This window comes from Salmo trutta, chromosome 30, assembly GCF_901001165.1.
Source record: "Salmo trutta chromosome 30, fSalTru1.1, whole genome shotgun sequence".
In the NCBI taxonomy this organism is placed as follows: Eukaryota; Metazoa; Chordata; class Actinopteri; order Salmoniformes; family Salmonidae; genus Salmo; species Salmo trutta.
In genome coordinates, this window is record NC_042986.1 from 17,790,691 (window position 1) to 17,809,126 (window position 18,436).

General features: G+C 42.6%; 1 protein-coding gene across 7 annotated transcripts in view; it reads right to left on the reverse strand.

Annotated features, from left to right (window-relative positions):
* The window catches only part of LOC115168148 (signal peptide, CUB and EGF-like domain-containing protein 3), a 101,525-nt gene extending 83,576 nt beyond the window's left edge, over positions 1 to 17,949 (reverse strand). For 6 of the 7 annotated variants that reach the window (XM_029723136.1, XM_029723135.1, XM_029723134.1 and 3 more), the window contains exon 1: positions 17,592 to 17,948. In XM_029723136.1, coding sequence (XP_029578996.1) covers positions 17,592 to 17,697 — 106 coding nt within the window. In that variant the 5' untranslated portion in view covers positions 17,698 to 17,948. Of the gene's footprint in view, positions 1 to 17,591 lie in introns of all 7 variants that reach the window. The other variant, XM_029723130.1, reaches the window with a different exon arrangement.
* Between the last annotated feature and the right edge of the window lie 487 nt (positions 17,950 to 18,436).

The following is an 18,436-nucleotide window of genomic DNA, read 5'->3' on the forward strand; positions in this document are numbered from 1 at the left end:
CCACAGAAATAGAGTGAATAACGCTGGGACACCCTATAGGGTAGACCAGAACAGAACGGCATGCTAGGACTAAGGCAGTGGTATTCAAAGTCGGGGTCGCGACCCTGGAACTGCAGCAGGGTCGTTTTTAAAAATAATAATACAACATTTCAGAACAAAAAGAGTACAGATTATTGTATGGGACAATATACAAATGTTTTTGATAAAGATCATTAGAAAAATACAATTTTATTGAGTAAATATATTTATTGGTGTCTTTTCACTTTGATTAGAGATGAAAATGTAATGAATTGAAGGTTAGTTGTAGATGTAAAAATCTAAATTGACCAATTTTAAGGTTGTGTCATTAGATATGGGCTGGGGTGGGGTTGCAAGAATTTATTGAGAAAAAAATGGGTTCCCCAGAAATTCTAGTGGAATAAATGGGGTTCCAGTGGAAAAAGTTTGAATACCACTGGACTAAGGCAAACAGAGCAGTGATGAGGCCAGGCCGGGGGTTGTTGTGGCTCATCAATGCAAAACAAAATAGATTTTTATCAGTCCAACAGGAATGTCAAGAGTCTGAGACAGAAATGAGTAATCCCAAATCCAGACAAGAATGCAGATCATTTCTGAGTCATACAGTAATAGACTAACAGTCATAATAGTTTGAGATAAACTTACACAGGATGGCCAGTCCATCATCGCTCTTAACAACAACAACAAAATAATATCAGTGGCTGTATTGATGGAGCTTCGGGGGCCAACACCATCAGTACATCAACACGACCTCTGAGCTGCACTAGCAGTTGACCCATGACCCCTGATGAGAGAGGAGGAGAAGAAGCAGGGGTCAGGTCTACAAAGAGCTGCTAGCCTTGCCTTCCTTCATGGAGCTAGGCAGCGGAAGGAGGGTGAAGAGGAGGGGAGGGTGTGAGTGTGAGCCATGGCAGAATGTCACAGCCCCTCACAGCACACAGCTCACAGCCCCTCACAGCACACAGCTCATAGCAGCTCACAGCACACAGCTCATAGCAGCTCACAGCACACAGCTCACAGCCCCTCACAGCACACAGCTCACAGCCCCTCACAGCACACAGCTCATAGCAGCTCACAGCACACAGTGAACGTCTCATGGGTTATTAGGCCGACTAGGGCAGGAGACTGGTGGTCCAAAAAAGGGTTTGATGAAATGCAGACGTCAACATTAGTGCAAATTTTAGCATCCTCCCCCGCCCCCACCCAAATCCACCCCAGCTAATGAAGGGATACACTGTTTGACGTCCGGCAAAGCTTTTAAAAGTTGTGAATAAAAATATAAACTGCTTCCATTTGGGCTATTTACACTCATCCTTCACACACTCTAAATGTTTAGGAATCATGACCACTGACTTGATCCTGGTCTTCTAAAAACAATGATACCAACTTCAAACCTGGCTGGACCCCTCCCTAGCTGGGATCTTACTGTATGGACCCCTCCCTAGCTGGGATCTTACTGTATGGACCCCTCCCTAGCTGGGATCTTATTGTATGGACCCCTCCCTAGCTGGGATCTTACTGTATGGACCCCTCCCTAGCTGGGATCTTACTGTATGGACCCCTCCCTAGCTGGGTCCACCAACCACGCAGCGAGAGTCTACTGTAGATGAATCTTACTGTATGGACCCCTCCCTAGCTGGGTCCACCAACCACGCAGCGAGAGTCTACTGTAGATGGATCTTACTGTATGGACCCCTCCCTAGCTGGGTCCACCAACCACGCAGCGAGAGTCTACTGTAGATGAATCTTACTGTATGGACCCCTCCCTAGCTAGGTCACCAACCACGCTGCGAGAGTCTACTGTAGATGGATCTTACTGTATGGACCCCTCCCTAGCTGGGTCCACCAACCACGCAGCGAGAGTCTACTGTAGATGGATCTTACTGTATGGACCCCTCCCTAGCTGGGTCACCAACCACGCAGCGAGAGTCTACTGTAGATGGATCTTACTGTATGGACCCCTCCCTAGCTGGGTCCACCAACCACGCAGCGAGAGTCTACTGTAGATGGATCTTACTGTATGGACCCCTCCCTAGCTAGGTCACCAACCACGCTGCGAGAGTCTACTGTAGATGGATCTTACTGTATGGTAAAAAACAAAACGGAACAAAACAGAAAGAACAAAACAAATTGTTCAAAATGTACTGTAAATAAGAGCTGTAGAAGCAACTTTAAAATGATTATTCAGTGACAGTTACGGTAAATCTTGTATACCACAGTCAATAACACCTAGCACTGTGTGTAGGTGGTAGTTTCTGATACATTTGAAATCACCACCTCTGTAGGTAGATTTCATTTTTTTAAACCTTTTATAAATAGAATCCACTTTGGATCTTCAGGTAAGATAATTGTAAGTAAGATAATTGTAAGTGCTGTATGAGAGTAGAAGGTTTCGTTGCACTATCTGACGTAAGACAATGGGCTGTGGGAGGTTGTGCAAGTCTGCTTCATAACATTCGCTAAAACCCCAAGAGCCCAAAATCAAATAACAGCAAAAGGGCTTTTATGAAGATTTCAAATGTAAGCTTTTCTATAATATAGATGCAGTGACAATCTAATCATGGGACCTGGATGAGACAGAGAGTGAGTAGGTACCATAGAAATAGAATCTCATTCTTTGGTACTGTAGGTAGATTATGTGAGCAAATTTGCCAGACCCCACCTCTTCCTCCTTCCTCCTTAACCAGCAGCATACCACCCTGCATCCCACTGATGGCTTGCTTCTGAAGCTAAGCAGGGTTGGTCCTGGATCAGAGACCAGATGCTGCTGGAAGTATTGTTGGACGGCCAGTAGGAGGCCCCCTGTCCTCTGGTCTAAAAAAAATATCCCAATGACCCAGGGATGTGATTGGGGACATTGCCCTGTGTATGGTGATGTCTTTTGGATGGGACGTTAAACGGGTGTCCTGACTTTCTGTGGTCACTAAAGATCCCATGGCACTTATTGTAAGAGTAGGGGTGTTAACCCCGGTCCCCTGGCTAAATTGCCAATCTGCCCTTCATACCATCACGGTCACCTAATCTTCCCCAGCTTACAATTGGCTCATTCATCCCCCCTCCTCTCCCCTGTAACTATTCCCCAGGTCGTTGCTGTAAATGAGAATGTGTTCTCAGTCAACTTACCTGGTAAAATAAGGGTAAAATAAAAAAAATCTACATCTGGCTTACGAAGTATCTTCCAACTGTAACCCTAGAATAGAGTAGAGAAAAGTACTCCCCTGGCCAGGTCTCATCTGGCAGTAGAGCTCTCCTCCTTGTCTCACTTTAAACAGTAGGACAGGTGCCCATCTCTAGCTACAATGCTAATGGGTCCACAGTAGACAGTAAATTAGGCTGTGTAGCAGGGTTGGGGTCAATTATTGAGTTGAGAATTTGTCTTAAATTCAAATCTTGAATTTGAATGGAATTGGCCACACCCGTAGGAAGTAGAATTTGAATTACATTTAAACTAAAGAATGTAGAACTTAATTCAGTGGAATTCTTTGAAATTCAAATGGATAATTTATTCCATAAATCATTATGCATATATTTATTTTGTCATCATGTATGGTTAACAACAATCTAATTTCTAAAACAATGAAGTACAATGGTCTGGAAATATTGTTAGTTCATTTTCTAGGTTGTTTATAATGATTAATGATATATACACTTAAATATTAAACAGAAAATACATATCTCAGAATGTAATAGATCAAACACTCAGAGGGCACAGAACAACCTAACATCTCATGACAAAAATACAAACAAAATACAGTTTGACATATTTGAGTTATAATCAAGCTAATATTTGAAATAGTATCTGTATTCTTTAGTGTAAGGTGGCAGATGCTTTTGGCAAAATATTTGCCAAAGGAATGAGACTCATATGTTTATTGTCTCAGTTGAACGTCATTGAATTGGTATGAATTCAATTCTACTTCCTTTTTCCTTCTACTTCCTGTGGGGTGCGGCCAATACAAATGTTAATTTCAATTAATGGTTTGAATTGAACTAAATTCAGAAATTCCGAATGAACCCCAATAGGATGCTCACAAGGCAGCATGTTGACTCATCACTTGGATCTTACATTGTGACATGCAGGGCAACTCAAGCTCATGTTATGGGCTGCAGCTACTGGTTAAGAGCATTGGTCCTGTAAACAAAAGGTTGCTGGTTTCAATTCTTGAGTCCGACTAGGTGAAAAATCTGTCGATATGTCATTGAGCAAGGCATTTAACCCTAATTACTCCTGGCTGTTGCTCTGGATAACAGTGTCTGCTAAATGACTCAAATGTAAATGTTATACTAGAACAGTATAGCTCTCATAAGGCCTGGGAGTGCATTAATGTGTGCCTCTCTACTGAAGAACTAAGATCATTAAAAGTCTGAATAGATATAATGTCCTTGCTCAGCATGTGTTGCTTAGAGACATCAGTGCTTGGAGATTGAGAGAACATTCTATTTTTACATCTTTGAATGAGAAACTACCCTATAGCTTCAGCTCAACCTTTCTGCACAATGCTCTGTGACTTTGATGGGCTGCATCCGGCGTGTGCGGCACCATGCTGTGCTGTGCCTATAGAATTAGGATGAATGGCTGTGCCATGGGTGGCCATACTGGTCTATGACCCATAGACCCTGCTATACTGCAGAAAACACGTATTACAGTAATTAATTGACCCATGACACTCTCATTCAGAAAGGCCAGAGTGGAATATTTTTCGTCCATTCTTTGCCACTGCATATATTCCTAGAATATCAGCTGGGCTATACAATCTGGACCCTCTCTTCTAAAATTATCCGCCGCCATTATTGCAACCCCTATTACCAGTCTGTTTAACCTCTCTTTCGTATTGTCCGAGATCCCTAAAGATTGGAAAGCTGCCGCGGTCATCCCCCTCTTCAAAGGGAGTGACACTCTAAACCCAAACTGTTACAGACCTATATCCATCCTGCACTGCCTTTCGAAAGTCTTCGAAAGCCAAGTCAATAAACAGATCACCGACCATTTCGAATCCCACCGTACCTTCTCCGCTGTGCAATCCGGTTTCCGAGCTGGTCATGGGTGCACCTCTGCCACGCTTAAGGTACTAAACGATATCATAACCACCATCGATAAAAGACAATACTGTGCAGCCGTCTTCATCGACCTGGCCAAGGCTTTCGACTCTGTCAATCACCATATTCTTATCGGCAGACTCAACAGCCTTGGTTTCTCAAATGACTGCCTTGCCTGGTTCACCAACTACTTCCCAGACAGAGTTCAGTGTGTCAAATCGGAGGGCCTGTTGTCCGGACCTCTAGCAGTCTTTATGGGGGTACCACAGGGTTCAATTCTCGGGCCGACTCTTTTCTCTGTATATATCAACGATGTCGCTCTTGCTGCGGGTGATTCCCTGAACCACCTCTACGCAGACGATACCATTCTGTATACATCTGGCCCTTCTTTGGACACTGTGTTAACAAACCTCCAAACGAGCTTAAATGCCATACAACAGTCCTTCCGTGGCCTCCAACTGCTCTTAAATACTAGTAAAACTAAATGCATGTTTTTCAACTATTCGCTGCCTGCACCCGCCCGCCCGACTAGCATCACTACTCTGGACGGTTCCGACCTAGAATATGTGGACAACTACAAATACCTAGGTGTCTGGCTAGACTGTAAACTCTCCTTCCAGACTCATATTAAACATCTCCAATCCAAAATTAAATCTAGAATCGGCTTCCTATTTCGCAACAAAGCCTCCTACACTCACACCGCCAAACATACCCTTGTAAAACTGACTATCCTACCGATCCTCGACTTTGGCGATGTCATCTACAAAATAGCCTCCAACACTCTGCTCTGTAAACTGGATGCAGTCTATCACAGTGCCATCCGTTTTGTCACCAAAGCCCCATATACCACCCACCACTGCGACCTGTATGCTCTCGTCAGCTGGCCCTCGCTACATATTCGTCGCCAGACCCACTGGCTCCAGGTCATCTATACGTTTTTGCTAGGTAAAGCTCTGCCTTATCTCAGCTCACTGGTCACAATAACAACACCCACCCGTAGCACGCACTCCAGCAGGTATATCTCACTGGTCATCCCCAAAGCCAACACCACCTTTGGCCGCCTTTCCTTCCTGTTCTCTGCTGCCAATGACTGGAACGAATTGCAAAAATCGCTGAAGCTGGAGACTTATATTTCCCTCACTAACTTTAAACATCAGCTATCTTAGCAGCTAACCGATCGCTGCAGCTGTACATAGCCCATCTGTAAATAGCCCATCCAATCTACCTACCTCATCCCCATATTGTTTTTATTTATTTTGCTGCTCTTTTGCACACCAGTATTTCTCCTTGGACATCATCATCTGCACTCCAGTGTTAATTTGCTAAATTGTAATTACTTCGCTACTATGGCCTATTTATTGTCTTAACTCATGCCATTTGCACACTTTCTTTTTTCTATTGTGTTATTGACTGTACGCTTGTTTATTCCATGTGTAACTCTGTGTTGTTGTTTGTGTAGCACTGCTTTGCTTTTTCTTGGCCAGGTCGCAGTTGTAAATGAGAACTTGTTCTCAACTAGCCTACCTGGTTAAATAAAGGTGAAATAAAAAAAGTAAAAAATATCGCATACATATTTCCTAGAAATTTGCATACATGATAACAATGGATCCAACTTTTTGAAGGATACAAGTAATTCATTCACAAGGTTTAAGCACCGTTTCTTTGATTGTGGCATATGTCCTCAATTTACAAACTCTTCATGTTTTCTTGGCCTCTAGCTCTATAACATTTCATTTTATATAGGAGGAGGGTGGTACTTAGTGCTGTTATATACCTTATTATTTATACAGCTAGAGCTAAATGACATGACACTCTCCCCTGTGCACACAGCAATTACATTCATTGGCGGCTGCTTTAGCAAGATACAGCACCTACTATAAAGAGGGAAACATAGCAATTACAGCAGAAGTGTTAGTCCGATATTTTTAGCTGCTTCCTGTGAAACTATGAGGCACAAAGTGAATGGCTCTCTGTGTGTGAGTGAGATGCAGAGTAGAGCATGGCAGTTCTTATCTGAAATATACAGCTCAAGGTAATAGCAGAGGAGTGAAATACTTGTTCTAATGGCATCATAAGAGTGTCATTAGAGACAAACACTATAAGGAACAAGAGTTCATTTTGACATGTTACATTCATTAGATATCTCTGTTTCACAAGAACAGAATTGCAATGGGAGGCAGTCCATTCGGCTCCTCCTATTAGAACTCCAACACACTTCAAACTACTAAGGATAAAATAAAAGGTAAATAGAAAAATGGCAATCTTAGAGTAGTATAGGGAAGATATTGGTTTCCAAACGTCTGGCACCTCCTAACGTCTGGTAGTGCAACGTCTGGCACCTCCTAACAAGATTATGCTCTTAGCGGATTGGAGTCAAACAAAAAGCATGTTATCACATTTAGACTTGTAGTTATAGGTTTTATACACTGAGTGTGCAAAACATTAGAAACACCTTCCTAATATTGAGTTGCACCCCCTTTTGGCCTCAGAACAGTCTCAATTCGTTGGGGCATGGACTCTACAAGGTGTCGAAAGCGTTCCACAAGGATGCTGGCCCATGTTGACTCCAATGCTTCTCAGAATTGTGTCAAGTTGCCTGGATGTCCTTAAAGGTGGTGGACCATTTTTGATACACATGGGAAACTGTTTAGCGTGAAAAACCCAGCAGTGTTGCAGTTCTTGACACACTCAAACTGGTGTCCCTGGCACCGACTACCATACCCCGTTCAAAGGCGTCGCCATGCCCATTCACCCTCTGAATAGCACACACACAATCCATCTAACAATTTTCTAAAGGCTCAAAAATCATTCTTTAACCTGTCTCCTCCCCTTCATCTATACTGATTGAAGTGGATTTAACAGGTGACATCAATAAGAGATCATAGCTTTCACCTGGTCAGTCTATGTCATGGAAAGAGTAGGTGTTTCTAATGTTTTGTACACTCAGTGTATATCAAGTGTTAACATTCTGGGATACCTTTCTACAATCATCCTCAATTTGAGAAGATCACAGCTTTTCCTATGACTCCTCTCACCAATTGTCCTGAGCGATTAGTGCTTTTCTAGGTCGGTTTGGTTTTGGTTATATATATTTTTTTAAAGCACGGTTTTCAATTTCGGTTTCAATCATTTTTTTAAACATTAAAAGCATTATGAAATAATAGCATAAAAATAATTTTTGCGATTTTTAATGGAAATTCCAAAGCCAAAAATAGTGAACATTCAACTACCAAAATATTGAAAATATTCCATTGTCTCTGTCAGGTCCACATTGGATAAACATTACTATGAAATAATCAAATATTTCAGATGTGTATATTATATGATGACTTTATTATTTTGAATTCCTTAAGGTCATCATCTCATCTCTGCTCAGGTAGTAGCAGTCAAACAGCCAGACAACGTTATCTCTGTACTTCCCATACTGCTCTCTCTTTAGTCATCCTATTTAACTAGCCTAGCTGCAGAGCTGTCTGACGAAATCCTTTTACTAGTTATTCAAAGAAGATAAGGCATACTTTCACAAACTGTCTCTATCCCTCTCTCTCGACATTGTGTTGTGTACATTCCTCTCTCATGCGGTCTGTGTGTATCTAACCTTACGTAGCAGGCTTAAAAGTGTATCCCTCTTTGCTAGAGAGAGGAATTATAACGTTTCTGCACTGAACTGGGTTGAATATTTGCTTAATGAAAACTACAACTCCCTTCAGCACAGCGTCCCACATAGTTCTTGAGTTGATTTCTCCAGTGAATGATTTGATTTCTCTCTAGATAAACAGCGTTGGGGTCACACAAAAAAAACATTAAAGTAATTGAACCGACATTGGTCAATTAGTTGTTTGATAACCTCCCCAACAAAGAAATGTTGGTTAATCGCTCAGCATTACTCACCAAGGAGTATCTGTTTCATCAGTGACATCACCCCGGTCATTTCAGCCCCAAAAAGCTTCAGCTAAAGCCCATGTACTGCACTAAATAAATGAGTTTTTTTTGTTCAAAACATTCCTTGATGTGTTGGGTTTTTCCATTACTAAGCAGAATAAGAGCATTTCCTTTCATTTACAGCAGTCCCCAAAGCTGGCTCTGGCCTCAAGGAATGTAAACACAAGCAGTCTGTAAACAAGGCTCTTTCTGGCCCCCCAACCCCCCTCCAACAACACTGACCATCACAGACCAGTCTATAGACGTCCCTCACTGACCCCAAAACTCAAAAAGAGGCGCAGTTGCATTATTAGGCCAGGCCAAAGGGGTCTCAAGAGGGAGTGGTGTGAGGAGGAGGAGGAGGAGGAACGGTCTGGGACAATGGCAGCTAGGCTCTCCTCTCCACTCCTCTTCACTCCTCTCCACTCAAACCATGTTGAGCCTCAGCAGTGGAGAGAACAGAGAACTAAAGCAGACAATCCCACAGAGCAGACACTTACTTCTGGTCCTGGATCACACCATTGCCAATCAGTGAGTCATGGAACAGAAAAACAAATGGTGGGATTAATGATCTGAGAGCAGCCCCAGCTGTCGGCTCCTAACTGGGGATGGACAGGCCGGCCCTCCAGTGCCTTGGAAGCTCTCCCCTGTCCATGCTGGAGCTCTCAGCACTTTGAGAGGGAGTTGTAGAGTGGCTCGGGTTCAGTGTACCATCAACTCTGCTCTTTATCCTCCCACTAACCAATGGGGACGCAGCGCCTCCGCATCCGCACAGAGAACAAAGGGTACAGAGAGATAGAGAAATAAAGAGAGAGAGAGAGGGTGATGGAGAGAGAGAGAGAGAGAGAGCGAGAGAGAGAGAGAGAGCGAGAGAGAGAGAGAGAGAGAGAGCTATCAGACGTCCCACCAAAGTGCAAAGGAAATGTATTACATGCCTCATTTGGAGCACACTGTTTACATTACGGCCCAATAAATAAATGGGCTTCTAAGAGCTAGGGGTCTCAGTCAGGAAGCGTGCGGAGGAACAGCCTGAGTCTGGCCTCATTGTTTGGACTCATGTGTGTCTTCATGTATGTGTTGTGTGTAATCTTGTCAGTTAATGTTGGTGTTTTCATGTGTTTGTCTATGTGTGTAGGAAGGGAAATGTAAAATATCATGTAGGTTTTCTGAGAGTATGAGACATCATTGGTCCAAGATTTCAGTCTGTTTCAAGAGGAGATTCACTCCTCCTATCCTGTCCATGTGGAAGATACCTCCTCTGTCAGCATTAAGAACATCTAATTGAGACTACGAGTGCTGGAACGCTGGTCACTGCGGGGTTTATCTGCTGGGTGCTGATATAGAGGTTTCTCTGCTCCAGGGGAGAAGAAAAGGTGCCATGACAGAATTTTTAAGAGGCGTGTAAAAAAATAAATACTGATTGCTTCCCCTGTGCACCCGGCAGGTACGTATGATGTCTGCAGCCATAGGCAGGTTCTGAATGCCCCATGACGACCCAAACCTGCAGACTCAATCGGACATGTCAAAACAATGCTTAGTTACTAAGGCAGGAGCCAGAAATTCCACTACTTCAGTCAAACCCCCAAATCGACTCCAGAAGGCTTTTCAAAAATGAAAGTTAAATAACTTCAGATATATATTTATTTTTCAGAGCACCATATTCTGCAGTATAATTCAACCCGTGTCTGACAGCACTGTCAAATGGAAAACCGTTTTCTCTGGCTACCCCAATAATTGCTTTTTTTTAAACAATCTATAGTGTAACAAACACCTTCAAGCAAACAGAGCCTGTATTTTTCTAGAACTCAACAACAAAATATTTTACCATGAGGATCAGACTAATAAAACTCCCCATCACCCAGGCCAGACCCACTACCCAGGCCAGACCCACCACCCAGGCCAGACCCACCACCCAGGCCAGACCCACTACCCAGGCCAGACCCACCACCCAGGCCAGACCCACCACCCAGGCCAGACCCACCACCCAGGCCAGACCCACTACCCAGGCCAGACCCACCACCCAGGCCAGACCCACTACCCAGGCCAGACCCACTACCCAGGCCAGACCCACCACCCAGGCCAGACCCACTACCCAGGCCAGACCCACTACCCAGGCCAGACCCACTACCCAGGCAGACCCACTACCCAGGCAGACCCACTACCCAGGCCAGACCCACCACCCAGGCCAGATCTATTCATTTGCCACAAACGCTTCGGACATGAACTCTTTAGTAACCAAGAGTGGATCCGTTACAGAGAAAGAATAGGGATGCCTTAAAGTATTTCCCTTGGCCTGACTCTGAATCTTTGACACACTGTTGGCAAAATAAAATGTATTGGTTTTAAATTCCAGTAGCCAGGATGAAAGTGAGTGATTGACCAGTGCTGGGGCTACTGAACTGCTCTGGGTCATGGCCTGTACCAGACATCCCAGCTTTTACACATGGCTGTAAACATGCATGCATGATAACTGGCTGACTATGTGGATCTCTACCATGCTCTGACTACAGTATACCCCTCTAGAACCTCTGTCAAACAGCAACGTATAAACAATAACACAATAGGCAATAAACATAGAAAAGTGATTCCATATGAAAACAGGCCAAAAAATACCATGATTTGGGGGATTTTCACATTCCTTTGGAGGAAGGATTGTTGACATATATTTGAATCTAAAAGTATAATTGAGAAATAATATATCAAAGTTGGCTTATTTAGGTCATTTTGGACTTACCCAGGACTCCTTTAAGACTCCATAACGTTTCATCTGTCGGTGCTACAAAGCAACAATCTCAATCTGGAACTTTGATATGCCCGTAGAGTATATTATGATCAATTTGATAAATCAAAAAAGTACGTTTTTCAATATTAATTCAAAAAAATATATATATTCATACATGTATTTATTATTATCATAATTTTTTATTACAATTCTACTCATATTACACAGTATATGGTGAAGCTTCATATGGCACCAATTTTAGCTTTGTAGCACCTACATTTGAAACATTTAGGACTCTTAAAGGAGCCCTGGGTAAGGCCAAAATGTCATAAATATGCCAATTGTGATTAATTATTTCTCAATTATGCTTTTAGATACAGCTGTTAAATATATGTCAACAATCCTTCCTGGTTTCATATGGAATCACTCAATATACGATTGTGTTCAATTAGTTGCTTGCATACCTCTTCACTTATTCATTAAGAATAAATAGGCCAATCTACACCTCTGAATACTGAAAACTTTCTCATTACTATACATCAGGCACAATACTGTAAAAGGCAGTCAAGTGGGGAAAGCACATTTCCTGTAAATACACTTAGTGGGTAAATACAGTATATCAAAATGCAAACTAAACTAGTATCAGGTCTATGCTTGTCTTAACCTCACCACCTTAAAGATCAAAGCTATTTTCACTATTCATTAAGTATATTTGTCTTGGACGGAACTGTCATCAATGGTTTCAACTACTTAACTGCACTGCAAAGATTATGATCTCCCTCCTTTCACACAACTGCTCTGTAACAACATGTACAGTGGTATTGGAGCACCACTTCTCTGGAAGATTGTATCGGAGTATCCATTCTCTGGGTGGGAAAGCACGGCTTAATTGTTTGTCTGCTCTCCACTCATGAAGATCAATGACCCTGACAGACTTCCACGGGCACGGTGATGTATAGATTAACAAGAAGAAAAGGACAGTATCTCAAGAGAACATCTATTCAACCTCAATTCAACCATGTGACCTGGAGCTATATTGAGTAAATAATAAAGACAAAGTGTTCTGTGTGTCAAATCCATATGCCAAAACCCCTGAGTTGGCAAACAGAAAGGAACTTTTGCATCAGTATGATTTAAGGCACATATTCACCCTGTGAGTAGATAACAGTACTGTAATAACACAACAAATACCACTGCTGTCTAGTGCAATGCATGAAGCACAGAAACAGCACCTAACAGAGTGAACGTGATGAGAAAAGTGTGTCGAAGTGTTGTCACAATACGATAGGGAAGTGGTGAGAAACCATGGTCCACGATGATCACATTCACAGAGAACAGAATGCTGTCTCCACAAGAGTTACATTCTTCTTCTGTGGTGTTCTTAGGGTGGTCTAAGCTCAGAAAGATGAGCAGGAAGAAAATATGTTTGCAGATCTTTTCATGTGGCTTCAAATGTGGTTACCAGGAACCATTACTAATAGATCACAAGAGATGTCGGTATTTGACATCTTCATTAATTGTACAGCTTTGACTTTCACAGGTAAATGCCTGCAACCTTTGCTGACAAAAAGCAAAGCAAACCTATCAACATCTTGATCTTCCACAACAGCGAATGTATGAGGAATGGACAGGTTTAAATATTTTAAACCAGAGGATAACAAAGTGAGGAATAGGATCCCCATTTACAAGAGTTTGTGGATGCCTTTAACACACACAGACATAGCCTATGACAGACGGTTGAAAAATACATGGCTACTTCATTAAGTATAAAGGAAAGAAAAAGAAGACAAAGCAAACAAAGAAGAGGAGCGAGAAAAATAAAAGGGGGGGGGGGCCTCTGGCCTTCCTTCCATCCCCTTCTTTGTGGAAGACACACCACTTCTAGGTAGGCCTCCCTCCCTCGGGCCTCATTTTGCTGAGTCGTTCCCTCCAGGCTAGGGCTGGTTGGTTCCCACATTGTGGCCAGACCCAGGGCTCACGGCTGAGGGCTGCTGCCCCTGCCTGCCAGAGAGACCCCCAGATTACACCAGCAGAGGTTACAACCAACAAAGTCCCCGCTCTGCACCGCACCACAGCATGTCAGAACCTCACCAACAGTTGCCTTGGCACTGTATTAGCTAGCCAGGAGCTTTCGACTTGAGCTCAGCTCAAAGGCTCAGTGATTAGCCTTGTCGTCCAAGGCCCTTCACTCTTTCCCTTTTTTTTCTTTCTCTCTCTCTCGCTCTCAGCCTGCCCCTCTAATCTATCCAATTTCCCTTCTTCATCTCCCTCTTTTTCTACCTCTTCTTCACCACATCCTCCGCATCACTCCTTTGTTCCATTTCTCTTTTTAGATGAGATAACGATTGATGGCCTGGCCTGAAGGCAGACCTGTAATTAAGCTGACATTGATGAAGGACAAAGAGGCTTGTCGCCAACATCTGTGTTAAATAAATATTGAGCTGACAAATTGTGCTTATTTTTGATCAGCATCTCTCTCACTCTCTCTCTCTGTCTTCTAAATGTCTAAAGATAAAAAGCCATAATATTAAAATATTACTAACTGCACATTATTCTTAGACTATCTTCCCAGTTTTAAGATTTCTGTTTTCACAGAGTCCATTCTCATTACTGCATTTTTATTTTTCAATCCACTGCATTAAATATTACTCTCAACAACCGGGGTCCATCAAAAAGATATGTCCATGAACATGAACAACACATGATCATTATCAGGCCATGGTTAGTTTGGCACATACTATACTAACACATTTCGACCAGTGCATCTCTAGAACCAATGCCAGGCTATGATGGTGGTGCTGCTTGTCACCTAGGCTACAAACAGGTGCATGCCATTACTTAGTGACAACACTGTTCTGGTAACATTCCACAAGATAAGGGAGTGTGTAATCGATGTTGTGGAAAATTAAGTGAGAAAAAAGTCGTTCTAATTGCAAAATGTAAATATTGGGCTTTCCCACAAGTGGGGGCAGACCACCCAGGATGCAAAATAGTCACTCCCCCTCCCCCTTCACTCCTTGCCTATAGGCTGAGGGATGTCTTTTTGTGTCTCTCTGCGTGTGAAACATCACCAAAAACAATCAAAACTGCTGAGGCTTGCCCACACACACTGTGCTGTGCTCTGTCCCTTGCATATATACAGTGCTTTCGGAAAGAATTCAGACCCCTTGACTTTTTCCACATTTTATTATGTTACAGCTTTATTCTAAAATGGATTCAATAGTTTTTTTTCCTCATCAATCTACATACAATACCCCATAATGACAAAGCAAAAACAGGTTTTTAGAAATGTTTGCAAATGTATTAAAAATAAAAACGGAAATATCATATTTACATAAGTATTCAGACCCTTTACTCAGTGCTTTGTTGAAGCACCTTTAACAACGATTACAGCCTCGAATCTTCTTGGGTATGACGCTACAAGCTTAGCACACTTGTATTTGGGGAGTTTCTCCAATTCTTCTCTGCAGATCCTCTCAAGCTCTGTAAGGTTGGATGGGGAGCGTCGCTGCACAGCTATTTTCAGGTCTCTCCAGAGATGTTCGATCGTGTTCAAGTCTGGGCTCTGGCTTGTCCCGAAGCCACTCATGCGTTGTCTTGGCTGTGTGCTTAGTGTCATTGTCCTTTTGGAAGGTGAACCTTCAGGTCCTGAGTGCTCTAGAGCAGGTTTTCATGAAGGATCTCTCTGTACTTTGCGTCGTTCATCTTTCCCTCGATACTGACTATTCTTCCAGTCCCTACCGCTGAAGAACATCCCCACTGCATGATGCTGCCACAACCATGCTTCACCATAGGGATGGTGCCAGGTTTCCTCCAGATGTGACACTTGGCATTCAGACCAAATAGTTCAATCTTGGTTTCATCAGACCAGAGAATCTTGTTTCTCATGGTCTGAGAGTCCTTTTCATGTCTTTTGGCAAACTCCAAGCGGGCTGTCGTGTGCCTTTTACTGCGGAATGGCTTTCTTACGGCCACTCTACCATAAATACTTGATTGGTGGAGTGCTGCAGAGATGGTTGTCCTTCTGGAAGGTTCTCCCATCTCCACAGAGGAACTCTGGAGCTCTGTCAGAGTGACCATTGAGTTCTTGGTCACCTCCCTGACCAAGGACCTCCTCCCCCGATTGCTCAGTTTGGCCGGGCGGCCAGCTCGAGGAAGAGTCTTGGTGGTTCCAAACTTCTTCAATTTAAGAATGATGGAGGCCACTGTGTTCTTGGAGACCTTCAACGCTGCAGAAATGTTTTGCTACCCTTCCCCAGATCTGTGCCTTGACACAATCCTGTCTTGGCGCTCTATGGACAATTCAAATAAATTTGATTTGATTTTGATTTGATTCCTTCGACCTCATGGCTTGGTTTTTTCTCTGACATGCACTGTCAACTGTGGGACCTTATATAGACAGGTGTGTGCCTTTCCAAATAATGTCCAATCAATTGAATTTACCACAGGTGGACTCCAATCAAGTTGTAGAAACATCTCAAGGAGGATCAATGGAAACAGGATGCACCTGAGCTCAATTTTCGATTCTCTTGGCACAGGGTCTGAATACTAATGTAAATAAGGTATTTCTTTTTTTATTTGTAATACATTAAAAAAACATCTAAACCTGTTTTAGTTTCGTCATTATTGCGTATTGTGTGTAGATTGAAGAGGAAAAAGTTGTATTTAATCAATTTTAGAATAAGAATGTAATGTAACAAAATGTTGCTACAGATTGACACAAACTTATTGTCCTTATTATTATTTTATTTTTTTCAAGAAACAGGCAGAATAGGGGAAATAGTACATGGATAAGAAAACGGCACCCAGGCAGCAACATATTTCAGTCCTTTTATTGTGTGAATGGATTACTTTTATTACTGCAAGTAAAATGTTGTCTAATGACATGCATCACGCTTTCAATGCCCTAATTCTGATAACCATCGTCATATTTGGAGTCTGAACACTCGATGCGGATTTAGAGTTGTATCACCTTAAACTCTTCAGGCACAGTGTGTGATAAATCAGAAAGAGAAGGCAAGTCATGGAACCAAACTGGGTGCAGTACTGTAGCCTAGTTCAGTGGAGGCTTTGAGAGAGAGCCCTATCGCTCCATGTGAGTGTTACAGAGTAGTGTCAAATACCTCCCGTTGGTCTTTCTTTCATTAAACACTCCTCTGCTCATGAAGTTCACAACAAACCTGTTCTGTTCACACTGTTGTTGTTGTTGTGGTTTGAAGTGTCACCAGTTATTCTTCATGGTTAGAGAATAGGAGTGTCAGGGGGATTTGAGCATTTATTAACAGTTTTAAATCAGACCTATAAAACAGGTTAATTTGACAATGTTGTGCCAAAGTCTCAGAAAAGTGCAGCAGTAGCTTATTAACCATTGTGGTGAGACAAATATAGTCTGGGCATGCAATGTGAGAATAATTGAGTACTGTAGATGGTGAAATTCCCAGAATACTTTATATCTCTGTAACAGCATTGACAAATCCCAGTGCAAAAACAATATTTAAACAGAGTGGAATTTCCTAGGTAGAACTTAGACTACTTAGAACACGTTTTTTTGCAATAGCCTACTAAAATAGTTTTAAATGTTCTTCACCAGTGTGCCTCTTCTTTTAAATCATAACCTTCATATCATTTTGAGTAGGATTAATGAGCCATACTTATTTTTTTTTTATGTTGAAGTTATTAGTGTGTGTCTGTGTGCGTGTGTAATCTTTAACGGCTAACTAATTTGCAATTTAATTAGAAATTGGTCAGGTATTAGCATACATATTCACCATGCACTGCAAATTGAGGTAGTGATATCTGCACTAAATCACCATAGCATAGGCTAGGGTTAGGTTACTACGCTCCAGAAAAATAAAGCTTGAAGGAATAAAGGTATTTTGATGGGAAAACGTACCTTGAGTGGATTTGCTTCCTGAAGCGCGAGCTGGCTGTTGGACAAAGGCGACCAGACAGAAACCGACTAATCCAATGCTCGCGCGCATTATAACGTGCATATGCATAGCTACTTGATACTGTAGTTAGACTGTTATAGTTATTCAACACCTAGCTAGGTTGCGACGCTCAACACGCGCAAACGGACGGTCTTTTTTTAAAAGTGTTGGTCCACCTTTAAAAATATAATGTGGGACTTTGAAGTCCTTTCCTTTATGTCTGCTTATTCTGTTTCAAGTGATCGGGTTTTGCGAAATGCCCGACAATGTGCAGCAATACTGAAGCGGTGTTCTGTGATCATGTTCTACCCTGGCCAATTTCAATATAAGAGAGAGGGAGAGAGAGGGTTGAGAGAGATGGAGCGGAGCGGAGAGGAGAAGGGGGAGGAGAGATTACGATCCGCGCATTGCTCCTGCTCTCCCTCACGCGCTCTCTCTCTCTTTCTCCAACTACTTGCAAGGATTTCTTATTCTGCAGGAATTTACAATCAGCTGCTGGTTGGACCGTAGTCAGGGGTTGCCATGGAGACGGCTTCCGTGGTTGAGAGGTCAGACTCGGGGACCATGTGCAAACAATGGACTGCGCGCCACACCACCACCATCAAGTAGGCCACTTTTCTCATTCATTGACAAGAGAAATGAGCGTTGTGCGAGGGAAAAATACTCTAAACGTCCAAGAGAGAGATACAGTGATTTACAAATAAAGGAGTGCAGTTGATACTGTAGCACTCCATTCACATTGCACAGGTTGTAGCCACTGTACAGTAGTAGTTCGTTATAGCGACTTGTAGCCACTCCGCTTGCACCG